Genomic DNA, 24509 nt, shown 5'->3' with positions numbered 1-24509 from the left:
GTGTCCACCCCTCTTATAGATAATTGCCTGAAAAATAACAGCCTTCCGAGACTACTTATTTAAAATTGAGCACCAAAAACCTGTAGACATGTGATTTCATGAAAGTGTTTTGAACCTGCATAATCTATAGACTGATAGTGATGGCAACTTGTGATAAACTTCTGATTTTTAACCCAAGGGCAAAATAAACTGTACAAAGTTTACTATTACGCAATTGAAAACTGAAGGAACGATCATTAAATATTTCTTATGAATATTTAGCCATCACTCATTCCTGCAACAGGTCTAAAAAGTAACCTCTTGATGGGTAATTTTGCACAAACATAGTCTGTTTCAATGAAGACTGGAGAAAGAAGTGAAATTGAAACCATGGTTTCTCTTCCAAGTTTGAAATGTTGAAACCTTGCAAAAAATGTTATTGATACAGTTGTGTGCCTATTTTTTAATTTCTAAAAGTGAGATTTTGAAAAACAAAACCATAAAGAAGTATTCTTTGAGTGCCAGTACTATGTGCCAGTACTATGTGCCAGTACTATGTGCCTGTACTATACGCCAGTACTATATGGCAGTACTATGTGCCAGTACTATATGCCAGTACTATGTGCCAGTACTATGCCAGTACTATGTGCCAGTACTATATGCCAGTACTATATGCCAGTACTATACGGCAGTACTATGTGCCAGTACTATGTGCCAGTACTATGTGCCATTACTACTATGTGCCAGTACTATATGGCAGTACTATGTGCCAGTACTATATGCCAGTACTATATGCCAGTACTATATGCCAGTACTATGTGCCAGTACTATGTGCCAGTACTATATGCCAGTACTATGTGCCAGTACTATGTGCCAGTACTATGTGCCAGTACTATATGCCAGTACTATGTGCCAGTACTATGTGCCAGTACTATATGCCAGTACTATGTGCCAGTACTATATGCCAGTACTATGTGCCAGTACTATGTGCCAGTACTATGTGCCAGTATGTTCAAGTATGACTCGTAATAAAACAGAGAGGCAGTTCATCTTTTAGATTAAGATCAAAACAACAGTTATAACAAACTGAAAGGAGCATTAATTCTAGTTTGATACAGCTATAGTTCGACACACACATTCTGACTAAAATAGACAGCAAGTGTCAGGAAGAAAAACACCCAGTTTGTTATAGTGAGTGAGTTCAGTTTTACGCTGCTTTTAGCAATATTCCAGCAACATCACAGCAGAGGACACCAGAAATGGGCTTCACACATTGTACCCATGTGGGGAATCAAACCCGGGCCTTCAGCGTGACAAGCTAATGCTTTAACCACTAGGCTACCCCACCACCCCAGTTTGTTATAAATGTATCTTATTGTAATATTCCAACCTGGAGTTAATATTTTCAATTGAAAATCAAACATATGATAAAATCAACTGATGGGTATAGTTTTTTGTCCTCAGTATAATGTGTTAGTTTGAAGCTGAGTATACCACTCAAAAGAAATTCAAGAATACCAGATAGTTTCATATAACTTTAATTTGTCATGGTATGACAGATTGACAACAGCAATATCAAAGATTCTAATTCAACTTTGTATGTTTCTGATTGGTCAGTGCTATAAATTTCCGACCGTATAATCAGCATATACGCAAGTTGAAAACCGATTCACCAAAACCTTTGAATGTATTCCTACACTACTGGGGTAACTCTGTTTTTCAGGGCATTATCATTTGCAGAAGCCCTAGGTATGTTAACTCCCCTATTCCGCTTAAATGGATGGAATTTGTGTTGAAAAAGACAAAACAGTATCATAATTGTAAGTTTACTTCAAACAACTCGCAATGGGCTGTTGACCCAACACTGTTAGATCATGTAACAAGATTTATGACGTCATTATAGAGCATGACGTCACCTGCTGTGACGTCATTTGACAACACACCTGATAATGGCCGATAGTTGAGGAATCAGTGGGCCATTGTCATTTGCAGCGGCCCGCTCATTTCTGATAACACGAGGGCAGTTTCATGATAACTCCGTCCATTTTAGCTTTAACACTATGATTTATTCATCATTGTCAGATTTAGTCAGTGTGCACATAATAAACATGTTTAAGTTTGAAAAGTGAACTACTTTTTCTGGCGATGGTGTAAGTTCAAGGGGTGATATGATTAACCTTTGACCTAGAGGAACTTTGACCTGGTTTAAATAATGAATTTCTTTCACGAAAAAACAGCGTAAAAAGAGTTGAATTAGAATGGGGATTACGCGTCGCCGATATAACTAAATTTGCGGCTATATAACCACCGGTATACGTCCCCAATTCGTCAAACACAGTACAGTTATTCCCTAAATCACCTGTGGTTCAACTTGTTTTAAGTAGTATATGTAACCAACAATGTCATAGTAGTGTCGTGTCAACTTTTACCACGTATGATCACATTTCTGAATGTAAAGAATATTGGTCTGCAACATAATATGCCACATATCTTATATCTGGGACTACACTTTCTCAGTAAAGAACCAATTCTAGTACTTTGTTTGGTTGAATCAAATCTGGGATTCAAACCCACACTCTCAGAGCTAGGCACCAGACTGCCAGCACACAAAGTCAGCCATCTTGACCCCTCAGTCGCCACAGCTTCCACCAAACAGGAAGTTGGACAGCTAGTAGTCTACATCACAGACTTCGTGTACAACTCTGACAAGTGTAACTTGCCATGGCTCCCACGGCCAAAGTCAGACCAAAGACTTGTGTTTGTTCTTAAAATGTATCAAATAGCTACAAAAAGCAAATATTGTTACACATTCATTACTGTAAATAATGTAAAAACATCTCCTTCACTCACAAGGCTATCTCCCTCAAAAAGATCTGACAAATCTTCAAAAGGAAATCATGTCAAAAACAACCAAAGACAATCTCATTAAAACCAGATTCCCAACTCCAACTAAGACCTTACAAGATCTAAGTGGGAATTAAGTCAAAAACAACAAATGTCAATCCGATAACAATCTGATTGGCTCCCCATTAGCAGCCCACTCTGTAGAGATCTTGCAACAGTGCAGGAAATCATGTAAAACACAAAGCCAATCAGGTTCTAATCCAATCTGTTGCTCCTATACTACACATCTCTGTGTGAGGGTTGGACATCGCTTCTGTAGAAAGTTGTATTGGGTGAATCTGGAGCTAACTTTGAAGGCCAAATTTTAAAAAGGATGTATTGTTCTCTGAGTCGGTCAGAAGTGAGCTTTCTGAAGTGGTTTGCAATTTTGTTACCATCGTGGATAAATATTCAACAGTATTTATGAGGCCATTATAAAATTCTGATCAGGACTGACCATTCAGATTTGTTCTTGAGGTGCAGAAATTTGAATAGCTGCTCTGGTGGTTTCTGTTCTTTGTACCGAAAATTAAGAAGCCTCAGCACTGATCAGAAGGGTCACCTGATTCAACCTCCAATGAAGGCCTGCTCAGATCTTCATGAGACAGGGTTCCACATCTTTGTGAAAATAAATTCCATGATTTTTCAAGACAAATATTGCTTTTTCCAGACACAATAATAATAATAATAATAATAATAATGTGTCCATTTATATAGCACACTACACTCCACACTAGGTATGCTCATAGCGCTAACAATCAAGGCACAGCACATTATTACCCCGGATAACCCAAGCTGCCTGTTAGGTGCTAGAAGGTTATAGTCACATGACTTTTACCACCGGGTACCCATTTTCCTGCTGGGTGAACAGAGGCAATTTTGAACAAACTCACTTGCCTAAGGTGAGACCACATGTATCACATGTGCTTCGTTTTGGGGCAGGACTGAAATCCTAGAAACTCTCAGGAGCCAAACACGGTCACCCATCCAAGGACTGTCCGAGCTCAATGTTGCTTAACTTCACCGATTTGTGACCTGAGCTTTTTTGCACAGGACCACAATATATGTCCTGGGGTATTTTGAAACTTTTAAACATATACTACTGTATCTGAAATAAAACAATATCTTAAATACAGCTTCACATCTGTTCATTCATGCCTCTTTATGATAACATGGCATAATATTAATGAAACATCAATTGAATACATCTTATTGTTTAGAATTTTAGTACCATATGTATTTAAGCAAGTATTCACATGTATGCAAACTAATCCAGACACACATGTTGATGGCTGCTATAGTCCTTGTAGTGCTGTTAACATATACAAGTTTGTTAGACATCAAAACCAAAGATTATTCCATGATTTCATCCATTTCTTTCAAATTCCATGATTTTGCCGAGACTGGTGTGAAATTTCCAGGTTTTCCAGGTCTTGTGGGAACCCTTATGAAAGTACATGAGTGAGTATGGTTTGATGTCACTTTTAGCAATATTCCAGCAATATTCCAGCAATATTCCAGCAATATCCCAGGAGACACCAGAAATGGGCTTCACACATTGTACCCATGTGGGGAATCGAGAACCCGGGTCTATGACATGAGTGAATGCTTTAACTACAAGGCTATCACCACCCCCCATGAGAGTGATCAAGGTAGTTTTTACACAGCTCTACTCCAGAAATATCACAGTTGGGAACATCAGAAATGGGCTTCACACACTGTACCAATGTAGATAATCCAACCTGGGACTTTGGCGTGATCGTGATGTAGAGAAATATGACATTTCAGAGTAAAAATCAGAGATAAGTATATTGAACCAGGTCAATTTGAAGTAAAGAGAGCAGGGTTGAGAGTCTCCTATCATTTCATAATGTCCTTATTTGCCCTCTGGGGAGTCCAGGGTAGACTAGGTATCATGTAACCTGTGCTCAAAGTAAATCTACAGAAATTGATCTGGAACTGACATTTTTATGTGGAAGAAAAAGATATATTAGAAACAGTATTTCTGGCAGCTTCATTGGCTGAATGTCTGAGCACCCATCACCCAAACAAATGAACTGCATACTAATCACCGAGGACGAATGTACATATTTCTCTTAACTTAGTTTAAATATGATAAGAATTCCCCACTGATTATCAAATGAAGTTGATGTCAATCAAGCAAAACCATTTATCACAGCTTCAAAGATTTATGGCTACAAAACCAATGGTATGCCAATGAGCACTGATCTGATGTGCGGATGCTTGGAGACTTTTATCCGTTCCACATCAAAACTACTCCTCTTGATTACAACAATGTTTTCCTTGATGTTTAAATGCATAGTGTCTTCATTTCGCTGAACAAACAACCTACTTACGCAATCTTACTGAGGGTTTAAAAAAGGCGAGTCTATAACAACCCACTCCCACTGATCCATTTGGTTAATGACATTATACTTCGTTACAATGTTCATTGCGTTTTTCAGAATTAACCTATTGATTTGAGATTCCTTCTCCTTGATCCATGGTGTTCTCTTTGACAGAGGTTTAATCACATGAACTTAACTGCAAATGCACACAAAAAAATACTGGCTATGAGATTAGTTCTGAAGTTCACGTGGTGAGGCTGATGCTGTATATGAAATAGCGTTGCGGAATATGAAATAGCGTTGCCATTTCTGTAGACCAGTGAATATGAAATAAGCGTTACCATTTCTGTAGACCAGTGAGGCTGATGCAGGAATATGAAATAGCGTTACCATTTCTGTAGACCAGTCTGTAGAACAGGATGATGAATATGAGGGAAGACCAGTGAGGCTGATGGAATATGAAATATAATGTAAAAGTGATGAGGAGAGGTGAAACTGGATTTACCATTTCTGTAGACCAGTGAGGATTGTGAGGGAAGCAAGGTGAATATAATTAAAAGATGAGGAGAATGAAATTTGAGCTCACATGACGGCGTGCATGCGTGTGTATGTGTATGTGCGGCTGCTTGTACTAACCCAGACTTAAGCTGGTTTTATAGTGCTAGCCCACTGAGATACCATGCCGCAGTGAAGCATGAATACCCCACTCAGACACATTATACTGACTCTGAGCCGACCAGTCCTTGTTGTACCCATGAATGCGGGGCGCCAGGCAGGGAACAACAAGTACCATATTTTAACGTCTTTTGGTATGATGCGGTCGGGGATCGAACCCGCGACCTTCCGCTCTTTGGGCGGACGCTATAACCACTACACCACGGAGGCAGTCATAATTAAAAGAAAACCAAATATGGGTTGTCTTTTATAAAACTTCATATAAATATGTTACTGTGTGTAGTGTCGATTAAGTCTTGCAGTTATGATGGCAAAATGTTTGTTTTATTATGTAAGATTACAAAAAGTACACCATTGATTTTAAAGGCACATTGCATTTTTAAAGAAATTTCTACAGTCAGAACTGCATGAGGTACAAATGTTTTCTCTGAAAACAGAAGCCAAAACTGTTGGAGCACACACTACCAGCAAGTCCAGAAAATGATTCTAATATATAAATTTATTTTTTTAAATCATCATTCAGATTAGTCTCATTTTTAATGAAAACACCAGAAATAACCAGTCTCGGGCATAAATTATCTGAAATTATGTGATGACACAAGAGGGTTGCCTCATACACCCCCTTTATACATGCAGCATACAGAACATGAAAAGTGTAAATCAGTGAATCCCAGCCCCTCCAGAAGACCCGCACCAGATGCCTGCCCCACCTTCTCACCTTATGAAGACTAGGCAGAGCAATGTAGCACAGAGGACCATCAGCTGCTGGCCCAGGGCAGACTGTGACTTCTGCATCACTCGATGGAGGTCATTCTGAGGAGAAGTAGCAATGAGTGCCAATTACCACTAAAAAATAACATTCTGCAGTGCTATAAATTGTCAGGAATGAAATGCATTTAAAGTTAATCCATCCGAAAATTCACCCATTACTGTGATAATTCAACTTAAATTCCATGACAAGAGTTTGAAACCAGTGGTTATGAAAGTAGTGGCAGAATTTCTGTAAGATGCAGACAACAACCCAAATGGAACCATATATTGTGAAAGTTCCTCAGCTGAGATAATTGAAAATGTGTAGAAACTTTTAGTTCTGCCTTGTTTGTAAATAGCTTAAAACAGGAATCATAATTGCTGTATGTGATGATACTACTTTCAATAATTCTCTTCGATGCATAACACATAACTCTATACTTACAAACATGTTCTGCATAACTATACTTTCAAGTGTGTTCTGCATAATTCTATACTTACAAATGTGTTCTGCTTAACTCTATACTTTCAAGTGTGTTCTGCACAACTCTATATTTACATACATGTTCTGCTTAACTTGTACTTACAAAGACGTTCTGCATAACTCTTTACGTACAAACACTTTCTTTATAACTCCATACTTACAAACATGTTCTGCATGGATTGTTTGGCAAGCCAGCAGTTGAGGAATACAGGGATGAAGAGGGACGGACGGGGCCGAATATCTGAAGAAAAAAAGAAGAAAAAGCACAATTTTACTAACTTGTCTGAACAAGAGTCGTCAAGAGGTGACATACACCTCTAGTCTGGTACAATTCTGAAAGGAACTGATATTCAACATTTGGTTCATCAATACAACTAGATACCTCAGTCCAATGAAGAAAACAATATAGGTGTTCACTACCTTTAAATATCCCACATCTACCAAAGGCACAGATCACGACTGTATGGCAAATTTCATAGAGAAAAGGTGTCAACAGAAAGAAAAAACACTTGTTTTCCTTTAAAGAGACTTTAACAGCATTAAAGGCCCATAAGTCACAAAAACACGACTTCAAAAGATTCACTGCAAGAATGGGTCATGATAGTGTTGAATGTTTGTCTTCCTGAGGTAGATGGACAAATGTTTCTTGTGATGTGGGCTGGCACAGTCTAAGCATATACTTTTAAGTCACATTGTAGACTTATCAGTTTCAGTTACACCATGAAAGTCTTTTTAAACATTTTAAACAAATAATTAGACAGGTTGGTGACAGAATGCTTTATTTTTCAAAATTTTAGTTTCAGATGGCATTTTGATATGTCAGAGCTCCAATCTCCTGTAAACTTTATAAACAATACTATAGTTACAGAACCGTAACTTAAATTCATGGATAACCTTGATTCGTGGATCGCGGAAATGATCATGCTAGCTTGTAAATTGAGTCTCGACTGATGTCACGAAGCGGTACTTTTGATGTACATACAATGCCACGCCTTGCTGACAAAAAAGTTCCGAATCTCTGCATTACACACAAGTACACTAAATATAATTGTCCAGCCCTGAGATAAATAGCCCCAGATCACTAATACCACCATTATCAAATTTTATTTGTACAAAATGTCAAGTGAAAAAGATACCGTTAGCTCCAACCTTCTCACTTGTCGTTTGTCTGCTTTCCTTGGTGTCAATACTTACTGCATAGGGATGTCGTAAACATGATTTAGTTCCGAGTAGTAAATGTTCCGGTTCGGAATAAATGCCGTGAAATTGAGAATGGATGACACGAATAAAAATTCCGCACATACGGCAAATATTCCATCGAACAGGAACAAATACCGTAGGCCTAACCTATTCCAGTCATTATTGAATGCAAAATGGACTCATCCAACTTGTCAACATCCGGGATGTCTACTAACTTCAAGTTGGTTACATGTTGACTGTAACCTGGCTACTAACTGTAACTTGGTTACATGCTGACTGTAACTTGGTTACATGTTGACTGTAACCTGGCTACTAACTGTAACTTGGTTACATGTCGACTGTAACCTGGCTACTGACTGTAACTTGTTTACATGTCGACTGTAACCTGGCTACTGACTAACTGTAACTTGGTTACATGTTGACTGTAATCTGGCTACTGACTAACTGTAACTAGGTTACATGTTCACTAACCTGGCTACTGACTGACTGTAACTTGGTTACATAGTGACTGTAACCTGGCTACCGACTAACTGTAACTTGGTTACATGTTGACTGTAATCCGGCTACTGACTGACTGTTAATTGTTACATGTTGACTGTAACCTGGCTACTGACTGACTGTTAATTGGTTACATGTTGACTGTAACCTGGCTACTGACTAACTCTAACTTGGTTACATATTGAATGTAACCTGGCTACTGACCAACTGTAACTTGGTCACATAATGACTGTAACCTGGCTACTGACTGACTGTAACTTGATTACATGTTGACTGTAACCTGGCTACTGACTGTAACCTGATTAATGAAGGTAACTTGGTTACATAATAACTGAACTCTTTTTAACACAAGATTCATTTAGAATCATCAGTTCGCATTCTGGGGAATCTACAATGTATTTTCATTAAAAAAATTAAGTAACTTTCACACATGATAATTGCTTCTTGATAGCCACATGATTTGTTCCATATGGAACAAATACCGTGAGGAAAATCTTTTTTCCTTTCCGTTCCCCCCGCCCTAATTTTTAAGATCACCCCAACAAACAAAACCCTCTTTTAGACACTTTATGATGTGTGTGGAAGTTCCTCTTTACCCGAATAAATTCTGTGTGTGCGGAACGAAATAATTGTTCCGCATGCACTATTACAGGAACAAATGTTGGAATGAAAAGTTCACCGAACCTTTACTATGGGGAACCAAATCTTTTACAGTCGCACATAGTGGTATAAAGTAACCGACTCACGTAATCCACGAAACAAGGTGACGTCACATTTTGTGGGCACACGAATGGGTGATGATTGCAAATGGCTTCCGTAAACAAACGTTTCATTCCGACTGGAATATTAGGCATTTTCAATTTGATGAATCAATGAATAAAATAATCAGTGAGAATACAAAAGGAAATTGTGCATTTAAAATATGATTTTCGCCGCAGTTCCCTTATATCCACGAATCAAGGTTACGCAAGTGTAATACATCAAGCCATGACAGATTAACTACGGTAATATGAAAGAATTGGTGTTTTGTAACTATGAATATGTGACTGTTTATGATTGTTTACACAAAAATAATATTAGTTTGGGTCTCATAGCAAAAATGGTCTTGGGATACCTCCTGTTGTGGAGTGCAACATAGTTCAGATCTAAAAACCAGGTTACATATATTTTTTTCCCTTGCCAACCTGCCATTCATGATTCTACTAATCAGACAAACTGATTATTTTTACGACAGCGTCAAATTAAACATTCTCACCATGGTGACGAAATGTCATTTCTCAAGTCATTGTAATTGCATTTTTTGGTTTAAGGGCATGAATCTTGTCAGCCACAATAATCAAATCATCCAGAACTGTCTTTATCTGTGAGACCTGTACTAATCTCAGAAGAACCTCATAACAATGCCTGTGACATTTGTGAATCTTCCTTCATTGATGACAGTGTTACCAAAGCTCTCTACAGCAACAATGTCATCATTCAAGCTTTCTGGTTTGATAGCATCTTTATACTAGCTTTCAATATTGGCAGGGATTTCATTTGTCTAAATAGAACTGTGATGTTAAATTGACAAGGATATTTGTGCTTGTCTTCCTGTGTGTCTGAAGCAGCCCAATGCTACATGTAGTTTGGGAAAGGGAAATGTGCATAACAACATATTGGCCTCATTAGGAATCCAAAATGTCGATAAGAAGAAAATCTGGATATTTTGAGGAGAGGTGAAGGGAACTGGGGCTCAATATTGCCTTCTTAACTACTGCACTCATATAAAGTGGCTCGGTGTGGCTGCTTGTACTGGTGTGAAGTCAAGATAGATACCATGCCACAGTTTAACTTGAATATTCAGACACAGTATACTGACTCCATGCTGAAGAGTGAGTGAGTTTAGTTTTACGCCGGACTCAGCAATATTCAAGCTATATGGCGGCGGTCTGTAAATAATTGAGTCTGGACAAGACAATCCAGTGATCTACAGCATGAGCATTGATATGCGCAATTGGGAACCGATGACATGTGTCAACCAAGTCAGCGAGCCTGACCACCCGATCCCGTTAGTCGCCTCATATGACAAGCATAGTCGCATTTTGTGGCAAGTATGGGTTGCTGAAGACCTATTCTACCCCGGATCTTCACTGGTCCCATGCTGAAGAGTTCTTGTTTTACCCCATAATCCCAACTGTCAGGCAGGGTGACAAGAAGTACCATCTTTTAGTGACTTATTCAGGGGAGGGAAGCAGGGGAGGGGAGTTTAGTTGTATGCCACACTCAGCAATATTCCAGCTATATGGCAACGGTCTGTAAATAATCGAGTCTGGACCCGACAATCCAGTGATCAACATTGTGAGCGTCGATCTGCGCAATAACGAAACGATGACATATGTCAACCAAGTCAGCGAGCCTGACCTCCAGATCCTGTTAGTCACCTCTTACGACAAGCATGGGTTACTGAAGATCAATTCTAACCCGGATCTTCACGGGTCACAAAATCTGAAGATTATGCAAACCCATTGTGCAATCTGCAGACTGGGTGGTTTCTTCATTGTTTGCAAATGTTTTTTATAGTCCCAAAGAATGTGTGACCCTCTATCCGAGCGCTTTCGTTAATGGATGAGACCTGCACAATTTCCTGGTTTAAACCGTCAACTAGTATGCATAATCCCTTTGTGTGGGCAATCAAAGTTTATATGTTTAGATATGCACAACAACAGGACATTGCCCATTTCCACAAGAAGGGAATATCAACAGATTGTAAACAATGTCGTTGCTAATCAAACAAAAGAGAGTGACAGAATTAAACTGAGAAGACAGACTTTTACTCCAGTGATCGATGTTGGTGGACTTTAACAATTGATTAAGGAGGGAATAAAGGAATCCCTCAAGTTACCAAGCTTTCAAAGGGCATCTCTAACCCTTGTTTACTTGTCTGATCAGGTTACAACATTCAAGGCCTCAGTGAAGCTATCAAAATGTCTAATGGTAGACATGTGGAGGAAATTTCAGAATCTGATGCCTCAGTGATCAAAATGATGTCCGATACAATTCCCTGTTTGACTTGTACCATGTGTTCCCTATTTCTATCAGGTAAACAATTGACTACTCTTTGCATATGCTCACCTGTTTGTGAACCCCTGGTATCATTCCTATTTTATAGTCATTCACAAACATATCCTCATTATAAAGTCGGAACTGTACAATTGAATCTGATTTTTAGCTGACATTTGTAATGGATGTAGAAAGGGTTTCGTCACTTTTACATATAATTATTAGACTTTTTCTTTCAAAAGGATTTTGTCACTTCTATTTCTATATCAATTTGAAATCTGTTTTGAAAAGGTATTTTAGAAGTTACACTTGAACTATGTTTTCAATAACAACCTGACAAATGCCCTGACATGAAAAATGTCATTATAAAGTATTGTATTGACTTATGTTAATCTGCTTGTTATCTAATCTATAAAGGGACAATACTTCAGATGTCAGACTTGTATAACATTGTTATGAAAACATATGCCCTGAGCTTTTACAAGAAGCTATTTTTGTTCATTACGGAAAATCGTTGCTCATCCTGTGGGATTATGCAATGAAGCAAGACCAATTTATTGATCATGTCAGCATGATTGTGGTACCAGGGTACGGGGTAACTGTGTAATTCACTGATTGGGCAGTTCCTGACGCATGACATACATAAAACTATGCGATAGCATCGTTAATGACAACACTTACTCCATAATCACAATTATCATATAATATATTATCGATGTGATAAAGTAATTCAATAAACTTGGTATTAAGATCAGATAAATATACAAATGGGGCAACCTCACAGGTACAACTTTTTAGATCCATAAATCAATACAATGTCTGTTTGCTGTATAAAGTATTGACTTTCATTCTCCGTATGTTCAGTGGATCTTTCTTACAGTGGGATTATGGACAACAACAAGGCTCCAAATACCATTTGTTTGCCATATAATGTTTAATGGTTTCCATTGTATTATAATGTGTGGTTACTTCATGGAGTCAAAATACATTAAAAACATTTATCATTTTAAGAATGACAATATGTGATGAGAGATTATCTTCCTATCATACATTACCAATGAAAAGTTACTGTAAATATTGAGGGTGCCAATAATACTTATGTAATATATATTGATTTATTCCTAATCTATGAAATGTTTGATCCGGGAACAGCCTTGGCTGATAACCTCTATATATTCAAGGGGTAATTCAAGGTGCTATACTAAGGCCATTCTTTTTCGAATATATTGTTCATAAATTTTTGCTAACCAATTAGATTGATTAAAATAGAAAAATAAAAACTGTTGCTAGTTTTCCTGCATTTTTCTGTTGTGTAGTTGGTTGGTTTAGTTGAAAATATCAGTGGTATAACAGTTTAAGAGGTTGATTTAGCACTCATCCTCTGGTCACTCTCTAACTTAATTATTGGATCAGTTACAGACTTGGTCACTCAGTGGGTTATTTACTTTCTCAATCAATGGATCACTTGCTCACATAGTCCATGACTTGGTCACTTATTGGTTACTAACTCTCTCACTACTGGTCAGTCACTAACTCACTCAATGGATCACTGGGTCACATACGCAATGACTTCGTCACTTAGGCTACCCACTCACTCACTCACTCACTCACTCACTGAATGGGTCACATGTTCACACACACACTCTTTGAAAGAGATGAATTTAATCACCTGGTTAAGACTCTGTGATTGGCTGATTCCATATCATCATGCCTAGACAATATTGGGTATATCCCTGACATTGTCTGGTTCTAGCACCATAATGTACAAGCCATTACCAGGCGACTCTAAGTACAGCTGACTGTAGCATTTCTCCCTGACAAGAAGCGACATCCTCATCAAAGATGGCCAGACATGAAACAAGCTGATGGTCAGTTCAACACAAGCCAGCCAAGTCTATATTGAGCAGCAATAGCCAACTGGCATTCTGTAACCTAATTACTTCATGTCTTCTATTATTACTGTAGCCTTTCTGATCTATTTTCAGGAAAACACAAGAGGCTCAAAGATTCCTGACAAGATCAGATTGTGAAATATATGCCTGCCTGCTAGACAATGACATGCAAAATGTTGGCGGGATAAAACTTCTGAAATGTCCCTTTCCTGACTGGCGTTATAAATTTTAACAGGATTAATTTATCCACCTCTCTCAAAAGTTCCCTTTCTGTGGATCATTATGACCATAATAAATCAAAACAATGTCCACTGAGTTGTGCAATCAGAGTTACCCTACGATTTATGATTGGCAATTTGGTATATTTTACTGGTACCTTTGCCGAATCAAATTTCACAAAAATATACTGTCATGTTTAGGCTGACGAACTTTGACTCCGGCATGTTGATTTTAAGGCCAATTTTGCACAGTGTTCAAGATAAGCACATGTGAATGTCTGCGGGTCTATACCAGTGTTGAGGCAAACTGCTTGTGTGGTGAATGTACCTGAATTTTGTGTGGTGTATGTACTGTCAGACTTGCTGAATGTTGCTTGTGTGGTGAATGTACTGTCAGACTTGCTGAATGTTGCTTGTGTGGTGAATGTACTGTCAGACTTGCTGAATGTTGCTTGAGTGGTGAATGTACTGTCAGACTTACTGTCAGACTTGCTGAATGTTGCTCAGACTTGCTGAATGTTGCTTGTGTGGTGAATGTACCGTCAGACTTGCTGAATGTTGTGGTGAATGTACTGTCAGACTTGCTGAATGTTGCTTGTGTGGTGAATGTTCAGACTTTGTTGCTTGTGTGGGTGTAATGACTTGCTGAATGTTGCTTTGTGTGGTGTATGTACTGTCAGACTTGCTGAATGTTCCCTAGATTTGTCTCAGACTTGCTGAATTGAATGTACTGTCAGGCGAGCTTTTTTAATTTTACTTGCTTCTAAACTGACATTGTATTTAATAGCAAGCATGTTGAGTAGGGATGCCATGATACATCAATACATCGATGCATCAATACTTTTTCTAAGACGAAACAATTATAAATATACATTCAAAACTGTATCGATATTTAGTTTTGAAAGTATCGGTTTAAATATGTTTATGTATCGTTTACATTTTGCAATTGTATCACGGTTTTTATGTTATGAGAGTTATAAATGATTATTGTTCATGCACAAAGATGGGAAATTAGAACTTTTTAATCTCTGTGAATCAAAAATATTGATCTTTTCATGGACAATTATAAAATATGAAACATTAATGTTCAAAATGTAACTAAATTCACGCAATAATGCTGTGAAAATAGGTATCGTGATACGTATCGGATCGAATCGAAGTGACATGGGTATCATGATACGCATCGATTCATGAAACTTATGTATCGTGACATCCCTAATGTCTAGTTGCAACTGTTGGTATTCCTGTTGAGATAAATAGGAAATTTTTCTCATTTATTGCTTTAGTTTTGAATAAAAAACAACAACAAAGTCCTACTACCCTGTTCAGTGTACAGATAAATGCAGTATCATGTATGAGTGAGTTTAGTCTTATGCCGCACTCAGCAATATTCCAGCTATATGGCGGTGGTCTGTGAATAATTGAGCCTGGACCAGACAATCCAGTGATCAACAGCATGAGCATCAATTTACACAAATGGGATACAATGACATGTGTCAACCAAGTCAGCAAGCCTGACTGCCCAATCCCGTTAGTCGCCTCTTACGTCAAGCATGGGTTACTGAAGATCAATTCTAACCCGGATCTTCACGGGTCAAGTGTCCTGTATTGTGATGTGTACTCACTGTGAAGATGAAGGGGACTGTGGTGATGAGCTCCACCACAAACTCCAACGTGAGAATCTGCTGCAAGATATTGCCCTGAAACATGGACAAACAGTCATATCATTTGTTTGTTGTTTAATGCTACACTCAGCAATATTCCAGCTATATGGCAGTGATCTCTAGAGTCTGGACTAGACAGTCCAGTCTCCAGCATTGTCAGCCAGGATGTAACATATTGTTTTTTAAAATGAATTAAATGTTTGTTGTTTTGAAAAATACTTCATTTTGCATATTTGTAAAACAGAAATGTTTCTTACAAAAAGTTAATTCAACTGTGATGTGTTCATTTCACATGATATGGTAGGTCTGGAAGCCTTAGGGTAGCTGTTGATAATGACCTTTCATCTGGAGTGAGTGAGTGAGTTTAGTTTTATGCCGCACTCAGCAATATTCCAGCTATTTGACACAGTCTGTAAATAATCGAGTCTGGACCAGACAGTCCAGTGATCAACAACATGAGCATCGATCTACGCAACTGGGATCTGACATGTGTCAACCAAGTCAGAGAGCCTAATTTTAACAAGCCCATTCTGTTAGACAAGCATGGGTTGCTTAAGACCAGACACTAACACGGATCTTCGCGTACAGTTTACAGTATATAACGTTATAACAAAATAAAAAAACATTATTTAAAGTTATTATGAACCTAGTTTACCTATATAGGTGTAAGATATAAGACAGATTACCAATAACGTGAGGTTTAACAACAGAATGGTATATACCTTAAACCTGGTGTGGTATATAAGAATAGAGTATAATTGTAACATCTTATCTTCTTACTGGGGTACCGCCATATAGCTGGAATATTGCAGAGAGCCGCGTAAAACTATACTCATTCTTTACTTTCTGGGGTGATGGTAAGGCATACAACTGGAACGTACCTTGTAGCTGAGGTATTGTACAAGTATTGTCTCTGAGAGGCTGATGATAGCTACACTCAGCTGACATATCCAGACGATTTCGTGCCGCATCACGAACCAGATCTCTGACCTGCAACATCACCAGCATATTAAACTTTATCATTGAATCATTCAGGTTGCTTCCAGCAAGCCCAAAATAGGTGCATTGAAATACATTTAAAATGAATCCTGTGTACTGGCATGAAATAGCATGAACAACTATCCTCTAAAACTGGTCTGTACTTGAAGTCTTTATATCACACCATGAGCACAATGCTGCATTTCTTCAAGCTCCTTGCAGTGATATAGTCTACACTGAGGAAACAGTACAGGTGTCACTTGCTACACAGTGAGGCAATAAATGTTGTATCAAACTAGGGGCTGATACCACGAGCATGAGTGAGTGAGTGAGTGAGTGAGTGAGTGAGTGAGTGAGTGAGTGAGTGAGTGAGAGAGGAGTGGAGTGAGTGAGTGGAGTGAGGAGTGAGTGAGTGAGTGAGTGAGTGAGTGAGTGAGTGAGTGAGTGAGTGAGTGAGTGAGTGAGTGAGTGAATGAGTGTGATTTTAGGCTGCTTTTGGCAATATTACAGCAATGTCACGAAAGGGGACACCAGAAATGGGCTTCACACATTGTACTCATATGGGGAATCAAACCCGGGTCTCCGGCATGACATTCGAACGCTTCAACCACTAGGCTATCCGACCGCCCCGTCATGAGCATTGATACAGCTATGGGAGCTATGAGAGCTACATACCCTATTGCGACCACCCAATTCACATCTTACTGACCTACTATGACAGACCAGAGACCTGGTGATCAATTTAACAACAGGAACAGCACAAGCTGTACTCATAACTGTTAACCTCAATAAGATGAGATACAGAAAATAGCAGATAAGATGATAACAAAAAAATCATGTACATGTATATGGCATCCATTAATTTGCTGTGGACTGCCAACAGCTAGAACATTGTGTGTTTTAAACATACAAAATGTATGACATGGGATTCGTAAACAAGTAAAGACATATATTGACAGCACTTTGGGGAAAATATACAAATAACCTTGATTCATATTTGATGAGATATTTCTATCATTTCTAATGAATTAGGTTTTATGAGTGCAAATAACCAAGTCATGTTATTGCTGCACACTCCTTGTATCGTATACACGGTGTGTATTTCTGCTGTAAAGATCCTGGTTGAATTGATTGCTAGATACATCTGATGGTCCATCACTGGATGTTGTGGTGAGTGACAAAGAGGGCATGTTATTGTATCTATCATGTCTATTGATGCCATGATATCCATCACTGGATTGAGGCGACAGTGCAGGAAGATGGACCGTTGATGGGGTGCTAACGGACCGTTCATACTTTATGGCTAGGGGGTTGATGATGATTTTTATGGAGAAACATGTTCAATGTGAATGATCCCCCTAAAAATTTGTGTAAAAAGTAAGTGACATCCCCCCCATCCGCATGTCATATATAAAATCAATAACACCTCCCCTCCCCTATCTTTTAAGGCTAATTTGTTTTATCATGTACAAAATAATAATAATAATAATAATAACAAAAAAAATCATCATCATGTACAAAAAATAATAATAAATAACAAGAATGCTCCTGAGACAGACAAAGAATATGCATGTAGCGTTGCTGTCAATATTTCACCTTTATCAGGATTAATGTCTTCAGGTTTCTAAGTTGCCGACATCACAAGTCCAAGATCAGTTATCAATGATTATAAACCGTCCGTTTATAAGTCACGATAAAACAGGCATCTCCTCGGGAAAACATCCTTACTTCTTAACATGACCGGGTCATGTTTTATCCTATACATAAAATTTGTTTTAAATGCCAGTTGTGTTTTTGACTATGCAGATGTTTGTCTGTTTTAATTGAATGTTTTAGCAAATCAGCTTTAAAATATATGACTCTATCATATTTCAGTAATCATATCTTCCTTCAATCAATCTCTGACAACATCCTGGCAGTCTTAGGAAGCTCCTGGAATACACTGAAAGATATTAGTCAGGGATAATCTCTAACTAGTCTACATGATCTTGCTCAGCCAATAACTGATGTCCGATTGGCTGTATCTGACTGTCATTAGCATGATACTTTCAACATCTATGACTATCGTTTTTCATTATATCAGGTTTCATGGTATTATAATCTGTTATAATTTATCCCAGATTCAGACAATCGGATTGGCCAGTTGCTATCTTAGAGAACCCCATACAAGAATGTTGATTAATTGTATGGTGGAACATTTGGCATGACTACTTACTGATCTTAATTAATGAGACATGACAAATTTGGTAGAGGCTGTTAGTCCATTGATTTAATTAATGTGTCACAAATATTTTTGATGAATGCTGACTATTTTACAACAATCGTTCAGCATCTAGAAAGAAGAACTCCTCAGCTCTTAAACACGCCAACAGTGACATGACCATCTTATATTGTCAGTCATGACTGGTGCCCAGAATAAGCATTCATCAGGGAAATGATGTGTTTGATGTATTTATCATTAGCAATGTGTATGGGATTGTGCAACAATATATCCCCAGCATGCAATGCTCATTGTTAGAGTGAGTGAGTGAGTTTAGTTTTACGCTGCACTCAGCAATATTCCAGCTATATGGCGCCGGTCTGTAAATAATCGAGTCTGGACAAGACAATCCAGTCATCAACAGCATGAGCATCGATCAGCGTAATTGGGAACCGATGACATGTGTCAAACAAGTCAGTGAGCCTGACCACCTGATCCCGTTAGTCGCCTCTTACAACAAGCATGGGTTACTGAAGGCCAATATTCTAACCCGGACCTTCACAGGTGCTCATATATTGTTAGATAACTGGATTGCACAGTCTGATCCAGTGACTTACTTGATTACATGCAGGTTTGAAAAAGATCCAAGATACTGGCTTACAATGCACCTGTTAATGTTCATAAATCATCTAATTGTTGCTTAATTTGATGAAAATTTTATCGTGAATGAGTATACTTCATTTTGGTATGACCAGTTTAGTAAACTGGAAGATTTTCGAAGGTCATAAATTAATGAATGGCACTTTACGGTAAGACAACTTTGAAAATCTAGACCCTGGAAGGAAGGATGGGGGTCAATAAACTTAGGTTGTATCGAGAAGATAAGAATTGCTATTTTACTGAAAGTTATATTTTAATGCATTTGCAAAGACGCTACACATCTGCACTAGCAAAATTTAGATGTGGTGTAGCCCCTTTAAGAATTGAAACTGTTCATTATGAAATTATTCTTTTAGAAAATAGGAAATGTTTTAAATGTCTTAATGATATGGAAGATGAAATACATGTATTGTTTTGCTGTGTACTATATGACGATATCAGGGTGCTACTTTTAAATGATGGTGTTAATTTATGTCCAGAATTTTTAGATAAACCTGATATCAATACATTATGCTTTATATTCAACAATCCTAATCTTATGTTTTAGCCAAAATCTGCTTCTTAATCCTCAACAGAAGGAAAACCCTTTTTTATACTTAATAATGTTTTGATAATTTTTATGTTTTTATAATGATTTTTGTCTCTAATAATTCTCTTTTGAATGGTTCTGTACAGTTTACTCTTTTGAATGTTTGTAAATATCATTTGTATGTACAGAAGTGAGCCATAAATAAACTACTGTCTGTCTGTCTGTCTGTGATCACACCCTATAGTCCGTTTGGCTCAAAAGTGCACAGATGAATTGCAATCTAACTCGAAAACTAATAAACATATAATACTCAATGAAACACTGATCATAATCAAAACATCAGACAAACTCTGTCATTTGTTTGCAGAATTTATGTCTTAAAATTAAAAACGTTGTTTAACAAACTATCACTAAACTTTTGACACAGTTCACTATTTGTTACGAGGGAGGAGTGCAGAGAAAGGGACAGCCAGGTGTTAGAGAAGCACGTGCACAAGTGCCGACAGTTATTGATTCATTAACCTGTGCTGTGCCGTCTCCATCCTTTCTCGCACACCTGGCTGTCCCTTTCTCTGCACTCCTCCCTCGTAAAACATAGTGAACTGTGACAATATTTTAATGATAGTTTGTTAACAACTTTTTTATTTTTAGGACATAAATTCTGCAAAAACCTCACAGAGTTGGTCTCACGTTTTGATTATGATCAGTGTTTCATTGAGTATTTTATGTTTATTAGTTTTCAAGTTAGATTGCAATTCATCGGTCCACTTTTGAGCCAAACAGACTGTAATTGTGTGCATTGCTGCCATAACATCCCTCACTGAATGCTGACTTGAGCACTTATCAAACCGTCATCTTATTGCTGTATGCGATGTTGATAAACATATCGAACATTCGAGTCAATAAATCATGTTCGTCCCCCAAATGACACATGCACCTTAAAATACACCTGCACCCATGAATAAATTAGGACAAATTACTCAAATTAATTACTTTTAGCATTTAATGATTCCAAAGAAATCCACTCCAATGTAATCATTTATTCCAACTTGACCACAAACACATTCCATTTTATGTCCAGTGGGAAGTGATCTTTACCTGAATCTATTTCCTTTCCAATAAATACATTGATACATTAGAATATTCCCCTGATGATTTATCAATAATGAAATTTATTGCATGTCTCCTGAAGGCTTCAGCTGATGATGAATACTGTCTGGCTGGTGACGGGATGGAGATGAGGTAGTGATGATGCATGTGTTCTTCATTACTTTTAGTACATTTCTCTGGGCCATCTTCTTACGGTCGAGGTCATAAATACTGCATACATGAAGCTGGTATCTCACTAAGTCTATATTTGAGAACTTTGTAATTTTGGTACAATATGACCCCAATAAGCAACTGATGTATCATTTATGACGTCTAGTGGTAAATTTACATACTACTGCTGCAACTTAGCTTTTAAATAATAAAAAAGGTCAAATTATATAAAATCATGTCCAGTAATCCACAACCTAAATATCTACAGTTACTCTATCATTTAAACTATGGTTGTCCTCATGTGGTAGAAAACCTAATGTGTGATGTATAAAACCATAATGATAGCGTAAACATTCCCTCTGGATTATGGTTGCCTTAATTCTGTGGTTTCCACAGACACATACAGAAAATGAAATGAAAATTTTAACCCTAAGTCATAGCTATCCCTAGTGGTATGTCTCCCTCCTAACCGATAGAGTTACCTCCCCTTGACATGACGTTACACCATTGTTGTTTAAACACCTCACAATTTTTCTGTATGGTCTACAGTACACACGTACACAAGATTGAAGTGAAAATTTCTTCTATCTACAGTCTCCAACACTAGATCCATATCTTGTCAGTTAGTGGTGTTGACAATTGGTGGTTGTGACAATCATATTTGCTACAAATTATTGTCTATTTTGTCCTACCTCATGTAAGAATGTCCATCTCTGATTGGTTCACGTGACCTTGGACAAATTACCATGTATGCCCGGTGCAAGGCCAAACACAGCCCAAGCGGGGTATAAATCTTTGAGAGGGAGAATACATCATTTATACCCCACCCCATGGAAAAAGCCACATCCACGGCAGTCAGTGAACCATGAACCACTGGTTCGCACTGACCGGTCAGTACCACGTTAGTAAAATATATCATTGAATTTCAGTTTGTTTTAATGTTAAATTTACATAATGAGAGATATAATCATGCGGTGGGATAAATTCGTTGTAGCATTATGATTGGGGGTATACAGGGTTTTATGCATCCCTCGTTAGGTTTTATCCACAGAGCCTATGGGTCGTGAATAAAACCTAACATGGGATGCATAAAACCCCTCATCAAAATGCTACAACTTATAGTATACCCTTTGATACTGCTAGAACTTACAATAAAGAATAATGGATAGTATACTTTTTATTTAGACCCTCATTCTAATCGGGTCAGTATAATTCATTAATACAAAAGTAATTCAAGAGGGTAATTATAAAACTAATTTTATTTGACATTAGTTTGAAATAAGTCTATTTACAAAATCCCTTAGTAGGCTCCTATTGGTACACGGTTAGAGTAACATTTATTTTAGCAAATTCTTTAACATGAATAATATTGACTGCATGCAATTTTTTTTTATTAAGGCAGTTCGTACACTATCTTGTCAATTTGATGGCTGCTGCAACCAATTAGCTCAATAAATTATTGCTGTTTTGTTCTGACGCTGATAATAAGGCATTACTCTTGAAACAAGAAGACAAAGTCATCAATATTCCCCGCAATGGTAAAATACTTGTCATGAATATGTCAACTAGTTAAGACTGTGTCAAATCTATGGTTTGATGTACCTCAGCAATGTTGAACCTGGAAATGGAGTGGTACTGTTGATTTATGTCATTAGGTTTTTGGATACCCACAGAGTGGAAAGAGAGTATTGATGTATTTTCAGATTGTTCGCTTTGAACATCCTTTGTGTGCTTTGAGCAGGATATGAAGCCTGGAAAGGCTCGTTATAAATATTGTTAATGTATCATTAATTATTATTATTATTATTATAAGTCTGCAGTTTTTCAGTGCCTTTTTTCCTTTTCCCTGTTCATAAAAGTTTTGACACAAAACCCCACAATATTAGAGGGACTATTAGAGTGAGTGAGTTTAGTTTTACGCTGCACTCAGCAATATTCCACCTATATGGCAGCGGTCTATAAATATTCAAGTCTGGACCAGATAATCCAGTGACCAACAGCATGAACATAAATCTATGCAACTGGGATATGAAGACAAGTGGCAACCAAGTCAGTGAGCATGACCACCTAACCCCGTGGTCGCCTCTTATGACAAGCATGGGTTGCTGAAGACCAATTCTAACCCCGATCTTCAAGTGTCTTGGTATGAAAGCCAAAATGAATCAAGTATTTGGGCGTCAAACTTGCTGTATTTGTTTACTAAGACAGCTTGAACAATCCCAGCTTTGTACAGCAAATTGCAAAGTCTAGCTATTACAAAACTGACCAAAAACATGTTGTTGGGGTACCTGTGATGTTGATGCTGCAGGGTTATCATCAACCACATTCCAACAACACTACACCAGGAATTATAACACATGGAGCTGGACATTTAATTATATGATGGATTGGTAGAGCGCAATAGTGCAGTGGTAAGCTGTCTGCCTATCACGCTGAAGGCCCAGGTGTACGGAGTGCTGGAGGCACCTAGGTTCGGGTCCCGAGGTAGCACATTTGCGTAGTATCCTTGGACAAGATACTTAGATCCACATTGTCTGAGTTCACCCAGCTGTAAAATGGGTACCCATGAGGGTGTGCTGGCAATGTGAGTTTTTTATTCATTGCACCTAAGAGGCAGCATGGCTGTATGATTCCCAGGGAGTTGAAAAGAGTATCGGAAAGTATGATAGTGTCCTATGACTGGGGAAAGTAATGTGCGTAGTGCTGCGAGCAGGCAATGTGTCAGGATATGAGTGCCAGATAAGCGGACTATTACCATTACTATCAGAAGAGTAAAGAAGCATTTTATGTAGTGTATATTCTGTTTCATTATTTTATCATCCAGAGCCCAGTTTCACAAAGCTATCACAGTGCTATGACAGTATAGGAGGTCATGACAGTCGTACGATGATAGCTTTGTGAAACAGGGCCCAGTATAGGAGGAGGTGTGACAGTCGCAGTGCTATGACAGCTTTGTGAAACAGGGCCCAGTATAGGAGGTGTCATAAGAGCTATGATAGCTTTGTGAAACAGGGCCCAGTACAGTGACAGTAGTGCTAGCGCTATGATAGCTTTGTGAAACAGGTGCCCAGTACAGGAGGATGCGACAGTCATAGTGCTATGATAGCTTTGTGAAACAGGGCCCAGTATAGGAGGTACGACAGTCATAGTGCTACGATAGCTTTGTGAAACAGGGCCCAGTATAGGAGGTACGACAGTCATAGCGCTATGATAGCTTTGTGAAACAGGGCCTAGTACAGGAGGTACGACAGT

At 38.1% G+C, this 24509-nt stretch overlaps 1 protein-coding gene across 1 annotated transcript in view; it reads right to left on the bottom strand.

The window, feature by feature from the left end:
* Positions 1 to 24509, bottom strand: part of LOC124278719 (potassium channel subfamily T member 2-like) — a 266827-nt gene that overhangs the window by 84988 nt on the left and 157330 nt on the right. The window contains exons 5-9 of the mRNA XM_046714487.1: positions 22129 to 22140; positions 16512 to 16620; positions 15588 to 15666; positions 7281 to 7360; positions 6604 to 6698 (exon numbers count right to left, since the gene is read on the bottom strand). Coding sequence (XP_046570443.1) covers positions 6604 to 6698; positions 7281 to 7360; positions 15588 to 15666; positions 16512 to 16620; positions 22129 to 22140 — 375 coding nt within the window. The remainder of the gene's footprint in view (positions 1 to 6603; positions 6699 to 7280; positions 7361 to 15587; positions 15667 to 16511; positions 16621 to 22128; positions 22141 to 24509) is intronic.

This window comes from Haliotis rubra, unplaced genomic scaffold, assembly GCF_003918875.1.
Source record: "Haliotis rubra isolate DU_JTF1 unplaced genomic scaffold, ASM391887v1 Scf240, whole genome shotgun sequence".
Classification (NCBI taxonomy): domain Eukaryota; kingdom Metazoa; phylum Mollusca; class Gastropoda; order Lepetellida; family Haliotidae; genus Haliotis; species Haliotis rubra.
Note: the sequence above shows the minus strand (reverse complement) of the source record. Positions and strands in the feature narration are given on the sequence as shown.